At 40.9% G+C, this 17,175-nt stretch overlaps 1 protein-coding gene across 3 annotated transcripts in view; it reads left to right on the top strand.

Moving 5' to 3' along the window:
* The window catches only part of KIAA0895 (KIAA0895 ortholog), a 29,744-nt gene that overhangs the window by 8,621 nt on the left and 3,948 nt on the right, over positions 1-17,175 (top strand). For all 3 annotated transcript variants that reach the window (XM_035318263.1, XM_035318264.1, XM_035318262.1), the window contains 4 exons: positions 8,830-8,973; positions 12,046-12,178; positions 13,364-13,669; positions 14,154-14,251. In XM_035318263.1, coding sequence (XP_035174154.1) covers positions 8,830-8,973; positions 12,046-12,178; positions 13,364-13,669; positions 14,154-14,251 — 681 coding nt within the window. The remainder of the gene's footprint in view (positions 1-8,829; positions 8,974-12,045; positions 12,179-13,363; positions 13,670-14,153; positions 14,252-17,175) is intronic.

Here is a 17,175-nt window from a genome sequence, read left to right as displayed (position 1 = left end):
AAAAAAAAAAAAAAAAAAAAAAAAAAAAAAAAAAAAAAAAACATGGATTTGCAAACCATTAACAGTTCTGTAACAGAAAAAGCACAGGCCTGTGAGCAGCCCCAGCTTTCCCAGGCCTCTAGTCAAATCAAAGAAAATTTTCAACTTTGGGCACAGTACACCCCTTTTATCAATTGTCTTTTCACAGTCATGCAGTAAACATTTTTGAATTATTAATACATTTGAAAATAGTAATTCTAGTGTCTTCCATACTTTGCTCTATTTCTTTGTTTCTCCCCCTAACTCAGTGTTTTCTTCACAGTAAGTTTCTTTCATGAGTCACACAATATGTGCTCTTAGAGAACAATAAAAAAAATGTAGACTTGCAGCTTTTCACTTTGATTGACACCTCTAATATTTCAGAAATGATTCTTTTATTGCTATATTTGAAGGTCAGTGCAGCAGCTGTGTGCTGTAGTTTTTTTATTGTTATTATTTGCTTTTCTTCTGGCTCAAGCTTCTTGTCCTCTGTTGTTGTTATTAACACAAAATATTTTTGATTTTTGCACACATGCTATAGGTAGAAATATTTATTTAGAAGTAATTTTCCCCAGTGTTTGCAGAGCAACTGACTTTACAGTTGGAGATTGCTAAACTAAAATTAGCAAAGAAGATGCAACATCAAGTAATCCGCTTGTGAACACCTGTATTTCTTGAACTTTACATGAAGGCAGGAAAGCTGTTAATATATACATGTTTAAAATAAGTCATTTTGTTGAAAGAGTAATCCATCCTGTAAAAGAGTTGTACATCCTTCTCCCTTGCACTTAAAAGAAAATAGCAACTTTGAATAATAAATAAATAAATCAGTTGTGCCACATTCTGTCTGTATTACATGCACACATAAGTTATTAGTAGAGGTAGCCTACAATTACGTGGAGCTGGAAGGCCAAGTGACATTCAACACAGCAACCCCTTGCAGCATTCAGGTCATGTCACTTACAAAGTGTGTTGAAGTCTCAAGAACATGTCACTGGCTGTAGCAAGCACTCAGTTGTAAAGCATGTCATTTTCTGCTACTAACTAAACCCACTCACAAACTAAGATTTGTAGATAAAGCATGTTAACATGCAATGCAAAGCTGATGGGACCATCCACGTGTCACAGTTCTTAGGGAACTACACGGACTTCCCTATTCCACTATGACACCACTTCTGGTGATACTACAGTAAGAACATAGGTTTGTTTCAGGATGCAACCTCATACAAAAAAAAAAAAAAAAAAAGATTAATATTAACTTTTAATTCCTTACAAAGTACTTGAAAAGTGTTTCATTAAGGATATTTCTACCAGATCCAGAGTACTAAAACATACTCTTCATCACGCAGAGAACAAGCATGCAGAGGAAAGGCCAAGGTAAACACTGAACAAACCCCCCAAACACTGCAGCCTGAATATGCAATCCTCAAAAAGTTGCACTTAACCTCTCTCCCTCCTTTCCAGTTGCACCCAAAGAGGAAGTGCAGCCACCAGTTTATGGCTGTTGATCAGCCTAACAAGTTCCATCTGGTACAACTTACTTTTATCCAAGCATGCAGCTGAGAGGTTTTTCTGCCTTGCTTACACACAAGTAAACAGAGCAGGGAAGAAAGCAATGGTGCCTGCAAGCCTTGTCTGTCTTAAAAATCTCATCTGAGACTCCAAGCCTTTTGTAGCAGATCTGTTTCTGAACTTTGGGAGAGCTGGCTCTTCTATCACCAAGCCCATTTTCTAATTTGGTTGCCTCAAACAATTTGTGAGCATGTCTTATTGGTACATGTATCTACAATAGCTCTCAAGTAGCTAAGTTGTATTGCTGCACATGAATGACTCGGGATTCAGAGAGCTACTTGGCTACTTAAAAAAGCCATCACCACCAAAACCTAAACCTGATAATTACACACAGTCTTGCCTTGCTCTCATTAGTGCTTCTGTATCATTACTTTCATATTCATAAGCAGAGTTTGCTGTGCAAGGTAACTTGTAAATGCTGCTTCTTTTAGCATTCTTTGGTAGTGATAAGAGGGTTTCAACCAGACATTTTAAGTAATAATGAAGAGAACAGGTATTATTGCTCCTAAGCAGTGACCTGGTACAACCAGTTAGTCCTTTTGTTCTGTTATTTTCCTTGCTGCTTGAGAATTTACTTTGGCCTTAGGAACTGTGGCAAGATCAGCACCTTGCTTTCTACTGACCCAGAGGCTGGAAAAGAAGCTCATAGTTGGATGCTAGAACAGGCAACATCTGGAATCCTGTTCTGGGTTTTCCCAGCAAATTTTTGCAACACCTGACAACTCAGATAGCTGCAGAATCCTAAGAGAGGGGCTCCATGTTATATTCAGGATGCTGAAAAATCCCAACCCTTTTCCCCTCAGGTAACACCATCACCTGAGGTGGTTGTGGCAAGCATCAGAATCAGCAGCATCACTGGGGATTGGTCTCATCTCAGTGCTGGGGAGACCTACCACTTCCCAGAGATGTGTGTGCTGGGAGAAGTGTGTTTTGACAGCTCTCCCTGTTGTTTCAGTGCTTCAGGACTTCGCTGGTGTTGCTTGAAACAGAGTTGTGTGAGGTGATAGCAGTGAGCACTCTTTTAGTAACCTTCTAACCAAGAGAATACATGTTCAGGGAAGAGGAAGCTTAAGCTTCATGACTTTCTCAATATGCATGGGTTCAAACTCACAGCATCTATTTGTGGGCAGCTGAACTGTCAGTGTGTGTATTAGTCTGCATGGTAAGAGGAGGTAACCTTCAGCATTCCACCCGTCTGTTGAAGCTGCAGCACTGTATGTGATTGAGGTGGAAGAAGACAGAGTAGGTCTGTGCTTCTTCAGGGGAATATGTCTCTGAAAACCTGCAACTGACACTATGCTGTCGATTCATGTGTCTCACAGATTTTTAGAAAAAGCCTTCAACAGCTTGGGGAGAGTTTAGCAGAGTGCCTGAAGGCAGGTAGTAGAAGCAAGAATGTGGGTCTTCTGCCTGCCAAACTCCTGCCGCCTCCCTTGGTATGTCTGGTTTTCCATACCAGAGAGTTTCCTGTTACAGAGGGGCAAGCAGAAGGTCTAATGTATGTTCAGTGTTTGTTTTCCCACTGTTGTGATGAGGTGGCTTTAAAAAATATCTGCATGTCAACTAAGGAGAGTCCCCTGGAGTCACACTGCCAAACCAACCTATGCAAAGCTGCATCCCATAGTAGTACTTTGTCTTTATAAACAGTGGCAAGACAGAGAACTGGTTAATAAAGCCTATATGCCCTTCTCAAATACTCTTATTTTTATGAGTTTTCATGTTCAGAAGAAACTGCCACCTTGCTCTTAAATGGTTTTGGCAGTCCTTTACTTCTTCAGACATGCTGTTATCCATCCCTCCCCTACTCTGATCAGCACTCCAGATGTATCCTGCTCATTTCAAGAAGTGTGTAAACTATATCGTGGGCTGCATCAGAAGTGTGGCCAGTAAAATGGAGGGAGGGGAAGTGCTTGTCCTCCTCTACTCCACTCTCATGAGACTCCACCTGGAGTGCTGTGTTCAGCTCTGGGGCCCTCAGCATAAAAAGGACACGGCCCTGTTAGAGCAGGTCCAGAAGAGAGACACAAGGATCATCAGAGGGCTGAAGCACCTCTGCTATGAAGACAGGCTGAAGGAGTTGGGGTTGTTCAGCCTCGAGAAGAGAGGGCTCCAGGGAGACCTTATAGCAGCCTTCCAGTACCTAAAGGGGGCCTATAGAAATGATGGGGAGTGACACTTTATTAGGGAGTGTAGTGACAGGACAATGGGTAACTGTTATAAACTGTAAGAGGGTTGATTTAGATTAGATACAAGGAAGAAACTCTTCAGTGTGAGGGTGGTGAGGCACTGGCACAGGTTGCCCAGAGAAGCTGTGAATGCCCATCCCCGGAAGTGTTCAAGGCCAGGTTTGATGGGGCTTTGGGCAACCTGGTCTAGTGGGAGGTATCCCTGCAAGGGGGTTGGAACTAGATGAGCTTTTAAGGTCTCTTCCAACCTAAACCATTCTATGATTCTATGGTTCTTTGATTTCTGTTCTTCAAATCTAGCTCTCATCTTTTGCTGCCTTTCTTGGCCTCCTTCAGTCTGTGCATCTCATTCACCCTTTTCCTGTTTGTTACTTCTCCATCCAAGGCTTTGTCATCACATTACAGAAAAAGCTTATTTCACACAGTTTGATATAAAACTGACCTGGACCTCATGTGTGGTTTGCTTAGAGGCAGGCCAAACTCTGTTCCTGTGGCATCTCTGTGAGGACTGAGAGCAGTCCTGACTGGGAGAGGACGTGTGATGATCAGCCTTTCTCTCTGGAGTATTTGGTGGGACCTAAGCCAAGCTTCTCCTCCACTAGCAATGGTGTTGGTGTTTCTGCTTCTCTGCAATAAAATATGTGTGTGTGTGTGTGTGTGTTAAAAAGACCTGTTCTAGAAGAAGAAAAAAAAAAAAAAAAGTGTGAGGAATTTACATCTCTAGGTTTTAGTTTGGACAGAAGTCCGTCACGCAATTTAAGTGGAGGACAGAAATCATGATTTCCAAATCATTTGTTGACTCACTCCATGATTTTATAACTAGGCACTGTTCAAAGCCATCTAGAATTTAGCTGTTACTCTCAAATGTTTCCATTTCCACATTGCCCACTGCTTGAGTGGGCTGCAGCCAGTAGTCAGTGAAACTGCGAGGCTACGTACATAGTCATAAATAAAACAATCCTGGTCCTGTTCTCTGGCCCAGAGGGCAAATGGCAAGACATAGCTCGTGCTGTCATGGCTAAACACTCCTCATCCAAACTGGAGTGGCCTCGTTCCCAGTTGTGTTGGGAACACAAGAGCTGTGAGACCCTTCAGTCAAGGCCAAGCATTACCTGAGGTGGCTGGTTCACCTAGGGCAGGGTCATGCCTGCAGGCCTACCAGCAGTTAAGCTCAATGCATGGATCCATTCCAGCACTTGAGCCAGTATTTTTGGCTGTGTTTGATTTACTAGGAGAAAAACATAGCCTGAGTGCTGTATATTTTCTAAAAGGTGCTCTAAGATCCCTTAAAATGGATATGACCAAATTCTGGCTGCTTCATAAAATGGGATTTGTCCCTGCATTAGTTCCTGCACTGAACAACTTTCAGAGAATGTAAAGCCAAACCTTTCCACCCACAGGATTTACTGCATTTTAAATCACATTATTGAAAGCTTTTAAAGGGAAGTGCTGCTCTATACAAGCATATAAAATACATTTGAATGCAGAAAGACCTGTCTCAGCTGCTTGGGGAACTGCGTTTCCCTGGTTTTGGCCTCTGGAGAGAGGTTCAGCTCATGTTTCAACCATAACTCAGCCTGAAGCAGCCCCATTACATCTTGCTTCTTTATCTGGCTGTCATCTTTATAAAAATGCTATTAATCACAGCAACATATTACTGTTACTGCTCTGAAGCTGACGTAGCTGTGACAGGATGCCTCAGCCATCTTGTAGCAGACAGGTTTCCACACACCTCTGTAGGAGCTGGCACAACCATGTAGGCTGAAGTCCACATCCCTATTGCCAAGCAGTGTGAGAGAAATTCCTACTGGCAACAGTATTAGCCTTGTAACAACCAGTAGGTAATTTCAGCTAACAGAACCACCTAGTAACTCATTCAAAACTTCACTTCCAACATCGCAATGGACTTGAAGAAGACCATATCAGAATCTTATCTCATCAGAATGGCTGAGAGAGAGGGTTTGGCTGTGAATAGAGGTGGAAAAAAGAAGAGGTTGGGGAGACAAAATACAGTGCTGCTGGGCAGCAAGTCTCTTTAGGAACGGAAATTACAGGTGCGCATGTGAAGGGGTTTGAGCATCAAAGAATTTAAGTGGGTACATAGTGTATTTAACCTAATAAGCTTCACTGAAATTTAATCTCAACAAGTACTGAAGACAAATTTTGTGCCAGAAGATTAATTCAGACATAACTTCTTTCACAGTGAGCAAATTAAGGTAATTAGTTGTTCAGGGAAACCAGATACACCAAAAAAACTAGCAATTAATATCTTAAGGATCTGGCACCTTACAAAGGCAACTGAAGAACTGAAGTATCATGAGTTACTCAAGTTGCCAGCTGAGAATAAACTTCCTGGGACGGGTCAGACATTTTTGGTTTGCTTCTTTAACCGTGGGTTTTGTTGGAAAATACCTCAGCATTTGCAGAGATACTGAAAAACTTAAAAAAATAATAATAATGTTTTTAGAAGAAGTTAACAACAGGTATGTAATAATTCAGTTTAAAAAGGAAGAAAAAAAATCTGGAAAACATACAAGCTATTAAAAAATAAATTTTCCTTGATTTTGGTCTCTACATTTAGGCCATCATCCTAGAATTTGCTAGAAGCAATTGTCCTTAGTCATCAGAAATATTATGCCTTCCATCATGGATTCATATATTCCTCCTTTTAATACTTAAGTTGGACACTGACCTTGCTTCATTTGTCTGAGGTCATTTTTAGATGATGTGTGATGTTATGACTTGACTATTCACAAGCAAATGAATTATTTACTGACATACAGTAATCTCTCTAAACTTTATTCATGTGTTAGGCCCTGCCACACTTATGCATGCATACAAGATCTAATGTATGGGGAGGTTACTGGGAACTGAAATACCATTTACATCACAAGTCTTCAGTACAGATATGTAGTTCTCCATACTCATATTTCCATGTGATTAATTAATGGAAGTAACAGTACAAGTAATGGCACCAAGCCTATTTTAATCGTCAACAGTAGTGGGTAGGTAGAACGATGCAGGTGAGGGTGCATCCTCTATTTCGATACATTCTTGAAAAATGCCATTTGTTGTTGAGCTGCAGAAGGATGCTGAAGTTTTCAGTGCATCGTAGTGTTGTAACAGGGAGAGGCAAAGCCAAAGCACATGGGGTGGCTCAAGTATTACAAGGGCATGGCATTCTGCTCTTTACAGTACCTCTGGTCAGACATTCAGGCACCTGATCTTATAAAGAAAACTTTACGTAGAAAAGATAACAAGTTCCTCATTGGTGCCTTTCTTCATGACATCCAGTTCTTAGTCTAACTTCAGCAAGTGCAGGGGCCAGCTGCCAAGATGGGCTGGATCCTGAGAACAAGCCCAATGCCACAAGGCTGAGTGGTGGCACGCAGTTCCTCCTGATGGGACTTCGTCTCGGGGGTGCTGGGTTAAGACAGTACAATCCTGTATCAGCTCAGGGTGGGTCTAGTGCTTGACTGCTGTGAGTTCATAACAAGCCCAAACTTCTGCTGGAGTTTGCAGAGTGGTTAGGGAATAACAGCTATGGGAGGCAGCGAGAGGAGATAGGGTTTATCTAACAACACCACGTGGCTTTATTGTGAGCCTCTTTCTGCTGGAGTCATGCTCTGGCTATCACACACTCTGGCTTTCTGGACCAGTTGTGTTAGTGCTGCATCACGGTGCTGCTATGCTGTCCCTGAAGAACTAGCAGGATAGCTGTTGGAATAACCACAGGTGATGCTTGCAGCAGGTTTCTGCTTGTACCTCATTTTCAGATTCAGTATTAATCCTTCCTAGCCCATGCACTCTGCTCCCATGGCTCAGAAGGGTTCTGTCAGTAAAAACTGTCTGGGGAAACCCAGGTGCAATAGAAAGAGATCCCAGCAGTGAGGAACTGCAGGTAGATTCTTTGCTTCCAGACTTCAACCCCCCAAAACAGCAGCTTTTCCTTTTCCTCTTCCTTTACTTTTCTTGTAAAATTACACTGATTTCTTTATTCTTCAAAACAACAACAACAACAAAAAAGAACTGACCAGGAGGCCCTTCAAATTTAGTATCGAGTTTGAGAGGCAGACAAATAAATATTAAATTAAGTGCAGTATTTCTTTGTCATTCAGGTAACTTATTTTTCGTCAAAGAGATACAGGACCATAAGAACACATCATAACTAGCATTTACAGCTTTCAGTGGAAGTTACTCAGGGTTGCTTAGTTTCAACTTGAAAAATATTAGAATGGGATTCTTAATAGCAGTGAGAGATAAAAAATGAATCGCTGTTTTGTGGACAATAAGCCAATCTGACAATGCCAGAATTGCATACCTGGAAACAACAAGCATGTTTATCAGCTTGGTGCATGGATATTAACTGTACAAGGTAAAAAGAGATTCAGCCTGCAGGATCTCTACCATTATTATTGGCAGTATTTTCTCAGTAAAAACATCCATTCTTTAAGGTAATATGTCATATTTTTTTTTTTTTTTTTCCCACTGATATTCCTGGGAGTTTCTGCTATCATATTGATTAAAAAATCAGTTCCCTGTAGCTGAGCTACTCCTGGGTAAGAAGTTATTCTAGACTGCATTTTCTTTGAAGAGTGTGGAATGACAAATTGGAAAGTAGATTACTGGGGATGAGCATTTCACACTCCAGCAGTAACATCTTCAACATGCAAAGTTCAGATCACATAATAGGCATCATGCTCTGCTGCCTACCCACAAGGGACTTCTTCCAGCAGCAATATATAAGAGAGCTGAAGTTTATACTACTTTATTTCCCTAATGAAACTTTCCTTCTTCATTTTTTGGGTTTATAAAGAGGTAGTATGGTTTAAATGAAAGTTCAGTGGATAAAGTTTCTGTTCTTTCTCATCATTTCTGAAACAGAAATCCATGGTACAAAGGATTTTGTTGTAAGGAGACATTTTTGGTAGAAATATTAGATGGAAGAGAATAAAAAAAGAGACAGAAAAAGAGAAAAAAAAATGAGTGGATGTGCCAGTCTGACACTGGGTTCTTACTGCATGCATATTTGCTACACTTTCGTGTTTTATAGTCCATTAATATTATGGAGCGGACATTGCAGAAGTACGGAAGCTATGAAAAATTTGAACAAGCCACTGGAGGCAGCTTGCTGACCAAAAGCCGCATCTGGAATCATGTCAGGAAATATATGGTGAAAGAAGGCTGTCTTGGTGAGGTAAGTCATATGCCAGATCAGGAAAGAAGCATTTATTTAGATCTTTCTTTATTTTGATGAAAATGGCTGCTCATGGCTGGGACAGGTCTACACTTCATTGGGTTAAAAGCTGGCTGGGTGGCCAGGCCCAAAGACTCATGGTGAATGGAGTTAAATCCAGTTGGAGGCTGGTCACTAGTGGCATCCCCCAGGGCTCGGCACTGGGGCTAGTTCTCTTCAATATCTTTACCAATGACGTGGACGAAAGGATCAAGTGCACCCTCAGTAAGTTTGCAGATGACACCAACGTGGGCATGAGTGTTGATCTGCCTGAGGATAGGAAGGCTTGACAGAGGAACCTGGGGATATTGGTCAGTAGGCAGTTGAACGTGAGCCAACAGTGTGCTCAGGTGGCCAAGAAGGCCAGCGGCATCCTGGCTTGTATCAGAAACAGTGTGGCCAGCAGGACCAGGGGAGTGATTGTACCTCTGTACCCAGCTCTGTTAAGGGTGCACCTCGAGTTCAGTTTTGGGCCCCTCACTACAAGAAGGACATCGAAGCCATGGAGCATGTCCAGAGAAGGGCTACAAAGCTGGAGAAGAAAACAAGTTTTATGAAGATCAGCTGAGGGAGCTGGGGTTGTTTAGTCTGGAGAAGAGGAGGGTCAGGAGAGACCTTATAATACTCTACAATTACCTTAAAGGATTCTACTGTGAGGTGGGGATTGGTCTGTTCTCCCAAGCACCGATCAACAAGAAGAGGTGAAATGGCCTCAAGCTGTGTCAGGGGAGGTTTAGGTTGGATACTGAGAGAAATTTCTTCACTGAAAGGGTTGTGAAATATTGGAACAGGCTGCCCAGGGAAGTAGTTGAGTCACCATCCCTGGAGATCTTCAGAAAACATGTAGATGTAGAGCTTACTGACATGGTTTAATGGTGGACTTGGTAGGGCTAGGTCAAAGACTGGACCAGATGATCTTAGAAGTTTTTTTTCCAACCTGAATGTTTCTATGATTCTGTGATCTTAGGAATTATACATGGAAGGACCTGAGAGACTGGCTGGGAAGCCTTTCCTCCATAATTGCAATACTCCTTGTGTCATATGTTTCTCATGGCTTTGCCCAGTCCTAATTTTTGAACAATTGAGATGATGCATTGTCCTTGTGAATACTTCAGCCATCTCTTTGAGCCTGTTTCCTGATTCATATGTGCTTATTCTTAAATTAACCTCTTTTGGGAGTACCCAAGAGCGACACCCTTCCTTCCCTCTTTTTTTCAGCTACTTGGAGAGTAGCACTTTCTCATTTGATTTCACAGTTCTATCCATTCTCTTGTATCAAATTATTACACCAAAGGTAAGAGAGTTAAGAAATGGCCAAGGAAAATAATCAGCAGCCCAAGAGACTGATTTATAGGAGTTTGCACAAATGAAAGTGACATCAGTGAATAAAAAAGTCCAAAAGAGGTTGAGTTGGTTTAAGTGCTGTTTTTTCCTGACTTCAACCTACTAATATTTTAGAGTCCTCTACAAACAAACTTATTTCCTATATTCAGGATTTTAGACAATGTCTGACTGAGTTACATTGAATTACTTGGAAGAATCAGATGAAACTGAATGTAGGAAGAGAATTATTCCAAATGAAAACATCAGCTGACACAGTCCAAGACTTAGATGATAGCATTGGCAGTGAATGAGAGGAGACTGGAATGGGGATAGACAAAATAGACAATAATCAGTATATAGAACTAGGTTTAATTACTAAATGTAATAATACTAGGAGAAACTGCTAAAATCATTACACCTTTTTTGGGATACTGTAATTTGACACTGATACCAGACTTCACCTATGTTTCTAAGTGTGAGGTTACCAAACTATAGTTTAGAGAAAGCAGAAAAAAATGTACAATTGAGGTCTTCACTGTGCTTTTATCTCCCTTAGTGTTCATGTTTGTTTTGGTTTGTCTTCATGGAAGCAGAATCCTGCACCCTCATGAAACATCCTATGTCCTTCTTAATGAAACTTTCTTAAAAAGTACAGTTAAATATGTCTACTTAGTATTGTCTGAAATATTACAGAATTACTGTAATTTCTTCATTTGAAGAAGCATTAATAAAGTTAAGTGGTACCAGTATTTAAATCTAAATGCTTAAGCACTCATCTTTCCTGAATCTTAAATAAGAGCTTTATGGGTCTAATTGCTGTTGAACTTGGAGCTGAATGGTGGGTTTTGCCTACAGGGAAGTCAACACTGGTAGTAATGTGTTAATGCCTTTTATCCCTGGGTCCTTTTTTGTTAACTTGATAGCAAAAAACAATCTGTCCTTTAGGTACTCTTTTGAGGAGTACTGTGGGGACTATCTTTAGGTAATACATGAAGAAGGAAAAATGCTTAATCTTCAAAAAAGAGTTTCCCATCTCCCTCCCAGTCACTTGTTCAAAAAATCCTTTTAAAACTCAAACACCAAAATGTATCAGCTTGCACTGATTTCCTTCTCTATAGGTATTTTTTATTACTATTTTTCCAAGAGAAAACAGGAAAATTAGAATTAAATTCCTGTATAAAACAAAACAGTAACAGCATTTTAATTATATTTAAAGTCTGCATCATGTATAGGGAAACAAAACACACAGTGCTCCCCCTCTCCTCCACGTGACTTCAGAATTGCAACTAAGAAGGTTCCAGACAGTTAAGTGTACAGATACCCCGTCAATCTATGCATGCTTATCTCATATTTTTTAGTTCAAAATAGTACCAAGATAAGTAGACACTGTTCAAAAAACTGTAATTTCTCTAGTTTACTTTGCAGATAGTTGCCCCCCCAAACTAGTCAGTGTTACTGTATTTAATTTTGCAGTCTCATATCTGCCTGTGTTAACCCTCGTGCTGAATCCCACTAAAGCCTGAGGATTTATCAGAAGCACAGGTGACTACAACATTTCAGCAGTCAGAGATGTCTCTCATAGGTTAGTTGCTGTCAGCAAGAGCCATGAAGGGCAAGGGGCCAAACAAATATTGGAAAGGGCAAAGAAAAGTGTAAAGCAGTAACAGGAATGAGAGTAGAGCTCTGATACTTGGACTCTCTCATCTTCAGATTGTGGTCCATCTCACGGAGGACCTGCTTTCTCGAGCCTCAATGACAGTGGTGAATGGCCGCCCCACTCTCACTATCAATATCTCCACTGCGAGAGAGCACTGGCTGGAAGGGATGCTGAGACATGAAATCGGTATGAGCATGACATCAGTTCTTCAGACAAAGGGGAGTACTTGCATGCATTCTGTCTTATTTTGCAGTAATCAGCCAGGCACTGTGTATACACAGAAGAAGGGAACATCCCTATCTAAAGAACCCATGCTGTAGGTGTGCTAAAGGGAAGGAGAAACTTACTATCACTGCACTACACAGTAGGAGGAAGATATGGGGGTCCCTAGGATTCATGTATATTAGTATTTTAGGTCAGGTCAGGAGAGAGCTTTTAAAGCAAGTCTACCAACTAGCCCCACTAACTGCACTGAGGTTCGCATCCCAAAGAAATCTTGGAGCAGACAAAGTTAATCCTTTCATATGATGCTAACCTGGCTGTGATCCAGGGCATAGCTACTGTGCTGTCATTGCTTGGGGATGTTTTGTTTGTGACACTGACCTAGAGCTAGTCTGGATTTTAAAAAATGAAACACAAATAGTATGACTGTTCAACCTCAGCACTAGCCATTTCACTTCACAAATTTGCTTCTGTTATGACGCATTGCTTGCAAATGTAAGCATGCTTTCGGCATGAAGAATTTACCCAGAGACCCCTAAATCCGTGCAGGATTGCATTGATTTTGTATTGCACAAGGCTGGCCCAGCCCTGTAGAAAAATTCTGCAAATTGTCCTACTTCAATGCATCAAAACTAGATAAATTTGGGTAGTGTCTGAATTTCAACTGAAGAATAAGCCCTGTGTTTGCCTTGAAGCAGTTTGACTCACAATGTAAGAGGACAGCAGCCTCTTCCAAGGCTGCAGCTGGGCTCTTTAATCAGCTTCAAGAGGCAATGTTTCTGCCCACTGAACCCTTCCCTCCTTTGATTCTCCTTCCTTCTGTTCACCAAAAAACCTAGTCTATGCTAGAGGCAACCAGCATGCAAGACAGTTTTGAAAATTTCTTTTCATTGATTTGGGAACTCAAATCTTGCTGACATTTGTGTTCCTTAGGCATTTTGTGGGAGTTTCAGTTTGCAATCAGCAGGTGAATAATTGCATGCGTATCTAGCTCTGACAAAATTTTCTCTTATAGATTAGGCTAAAGTTTGCCAACTTTTCCCCAAGCCCAGTTCAGAGTCCTGAAACTGGCATCTCCTTCAGTATTTTACCATTTTAAAGAAATCATTTGCTGTTACTCTTCTAAGTCCCATATCCCTTTCTTTTTAGGAACTCATTATTTTCGAGGGTTTAACAACAACAGCCAACCTTGGTGCAACTGGAACGGACGAAGGAAACATGGGTTGAAACCGATTAACCCTACAGAAGAAGGGCTAGCGAGCATTCACAGCGTCCTCTTCCGCAAAGACCCTTTCCTTTGGAGAGCTGCCCTGCTCTACTACACAGTCTATCAGGCTAGTCAAATGTCCTTCAGCCAGCTTTTCCAGGACGTGGGGAAATTTGTCAAGGACCCCAATACCAGGTGGGATTACTGTGTACGAGCCAAGAGGGGATGGACTGACACATCACAGCCAGGTGGGTTCCGTTTGTCTTCTTATCTATTTTTGTGCTTCAGGGAGCTTTCAGAATGTGCATAGAGCCTCCTTCAATACAGTAAAACTTTTACAAAAGGGAGAAATGGGACTCTGCACTTCCTGCAATGAAGCAACAGGATTTCTGCTGTTGAAAACAAGACTGGAAATGCACATTTGCAAGACATTCAAACTGAATCAGTAAAGGATTTTTTACTGAAAGTAAAACAGAAAAAGCTCATACAGTTTGACTTCCTTTCCTGTTTATTACAAGAATTATTGACCCAGATATTATCAGAGACTATCTTCTGTTTGATATCTTTCTCTGGCTTGTGGATTTAGCCTTCTAGTTAGTTTTTGGGAAGGATTTTCAAACTGTGGTATAAAAATATAGCTTTAAAAAATAAAATTGTTCTATTTACAGTAGTTTCTGAGAATATGCCTTGAACAAACCCTGACAGATTGCAATTTATATTGTTTCCTTTTAGGCTGTTTCAATAAAGATCAGGTGTACTTAGACGGCATCCTCCAAATCCTGAGATATAGGGAGTCCATTGATTTCCACCTTCTGACAGCCCTCGGAAAGGTGAGTGGATTCATCCTTACCTAAAGGATACCGTTTTATCATTTGAGTAAGCCTGCTTGCAAAGAGTTATGAGTCATTGTGCTGTTTTACTTTGATAGAAATCTCTGTTCCATACAACACCTGAACACACAGTGCAAGTTAAAAATATTTTGAGGTCCTAAGAATTCCTACCAGCTTTTCCTCATTCCTTGTTTATCAGATTAAGATTTTATGGTCATACTTCTCAGACTTTCCTCCTTTTATAGGGTACTACCTGACCTGCAGTACAATGGACTGCCTTGAGCAAGCAGGACAGGTACTAGATAAGGTGGTGGTCCTAGTAAGAAGCTAAATTCACAGATTGATGTTAAGGCATCCTGTTCCATCACAAAGGGAGAGACAGTACTATGATTTTCATCTCAAATTCCCTCACTGTTTTTTTTGTTTGTTTCTTTGTTTGTTTGTTTTTCAGAAATCATGGTCTTTCTTTTCCAGAATACATGTTGTTTCTAAATTCACAGATCATATTTTCTGTCTGTTGTCATTGCATGTTTGTTCTCAAAATTATACACAAAACCATATTAACTGCATAAACTTTGTCAGAGTTCCTGAACCAATTCATTGGATTGCTAAGTTTCCACAGTTACTAAAACAGGGTTCATAGTCATACAAAACAGGATTCAAGTTAATATTATTATGCTTGCATTTAGAGCTGGTATACCAACATTTTTGCCTGCTTGGCGTTCACTGGGTGATAAAGGGGCATAGCATATTATGATAGAAGCTTTTGGTCCACATTGAAGAAGCATTGCTTGTAGTGCCAGAAACATCCCTATTGGTGAGCAGAACTACTTAAGTCACTGAACCAAGTTAGAAACCTCTAAAAGAAATTGCGCTGTGTCAGATAAGTCTCTGCAGCTTTATTCTCTGAAACTTCGTTTTTCTTTTAAGTCTGCTTAACTCCAGGCAGTTTCTACCTGCTAATTTGTACTGAACACATACCCTTCCTGCACTGCTTTATCCCTTGCTCTCTTCAGAGGGACTGCAGCATTGTCAACCCACTTCAAAAATTTATTGTCATTGCTCATTTAATTGAAGATTCAATTGTAATCCACACAGAAGGCACCTATATTAAGGATCTACAAGCAATTTAATTCTAGCAATATGATGATTTACAAATGCTTGACTTTACAACTTCTAAAATCAAGGGAACTTAAAGGCTACTCTGATTGTTTTTACTGCACACTTCTGCAAACTGGAAATCCATCCGTAAGAGCACCGTCTGCTTTCAGAATCACAGAGTGGTTGAAGTCAGGAGAGACCTCTCAAGATCATCTAGTCCAACCACGGTCAGCTGTCTAGCAGGGCTTTGAATATCTCCAGTGATGGAGATTCCACGGTTTGCCTTTATCAGTGTTTTACCACCCTCACAGAAAAAAAAAAAAAAAAAAAAAAAAAAAGTGTTTTGTGTTTTGTGTTCAGATGAAATTTTGTGCATTTTATTTTGTGCCCTCTTGCCCTGGGAGCAGCAAGCACTGCTGAGAAGAGTCTGGTTCCCTCTTCGTTCCTTCCCATCAGGCATTTATAAACATTGGTATGATGCCCCTGAGCCTTTTCTTCCCCAAGCAGAACAGTCCCAGCTCTCTCAGCCTTTCCTCATACGGCAGATGTTCAGTTCTCTCAGTCATCTCACTCCAGTATCCCCATATACTCCAGGAAAATCAAGTTGTGTTTTCCAGGAATGTGGGCATGTTACAAAGAGCCTAAGTAAGCCTGTTTTAGCCTCTTTTTTTTTTTTTTTTTTTAACCTAATAGGATATTTTTAAATATATGTGGGTAGGAAGACAACCCATTGCCACAGTAGGATGAGACTATGTTTTTAATCTCCTCAATCTCCTCAGAACATCATCTTTTGTGGGTTTTAGTAATTACAGCAATCCCAATCAAACCATACCTTGAATCACAGATTCTTGTTTCTTGGTTGCAGCAGTAGCAGAAACCCCTGAATATAAATAAGTATGAGGTAAAAGGGTCTTCTTTTTTTTTTTTTTCTTTTGAGGGAAAGAGGTAGAATTTAAAAGTGGGACAGGAGAGAAGGTTTGTATTTAATCTAATTTGGTTCTGCGCCTCTGAGAGGAGATGGTATGATCTTGCATAGCTCCCCTGTATCTACTTCTAAATACAGTAATCAAGGTGTAATGCCCCACTGTCCACTGCCTTCAAACAGCAGAATCTGAGTGACTTGAGTAGCCCTGGACATATGTACAGTTTTTTGTTTGTTTGTTTGTTTGTTGAATCAGGATGCATCTCATCATTGCAACTATAAAAGCCTAAATGTCTGCTCAGAGGCAAGTTCATTCTGTTTGCAGACATTGTTCCCGTTATCTCCAGTGAGACGTGCACCCTGCATCTGACCGCCTCTATGGAGTGGGTTTAGCAATCTGGATTAGACCCTCCTATCCTTCCAGAGAGCCCTTCCATGTCTCTTACACACCGGTGGAAGATTTGTGCTTGCTTTAACCTTTTCAAAATAGGAACCACCACCTGCTAAGAGGGCAGGCTGTTTCCAGGGAGCTCTGACAGCGCAGTGCTCAGTTCCATAGGAAAAACGTGGGTTAAAAAGGTTCAAAGGTGCCGGCACCACTCTCAAGCCACCTGGCACAAACCTGCTGTGAGGAAATATGATGTGCCAATTAGTAAGCAGGGCCAGGCTTGTGTTTTGCCAGCACATATGCTTCTGTCTGTAGGGTGCCTCAGCATACACAGCTTGTAGACAAGCGACAACCACATCACACTGGATATTTGCCCAAGCAAACCAGTTCTGTGTTTGCAGGACAGCCTGTGTAGCATCGCACAACCAAAGCATTTGTACTTCTCTGGACTATCACTTGCAGCACCTTGAGCTATTGTGAGTTCAAAAATTGGAGGTCCTAGCTTGTAGAATC

Source organism: Oxyura jamaicensis, chromosome 2 (genome assembly GCF_011077185.1).
Source record: "Oxyura jamaicensis isolate SHBP4307 breed ruddy duck chromosome 2, BPBGC_Ojam_1.0, whole genome shotgun sequence".
Classification (NCBI taxonomy): domain Eukaryota; kingdom Metazoa; phylum Chordata; class Aves; order Anseriformes; family Anatidae; genus Oxyura; species Oxyura jamaicensis.
Note: the sequence above shows the minus strand (reverse complement) of the source record. Positions and strands in the feature narration are given on the sequence as shown.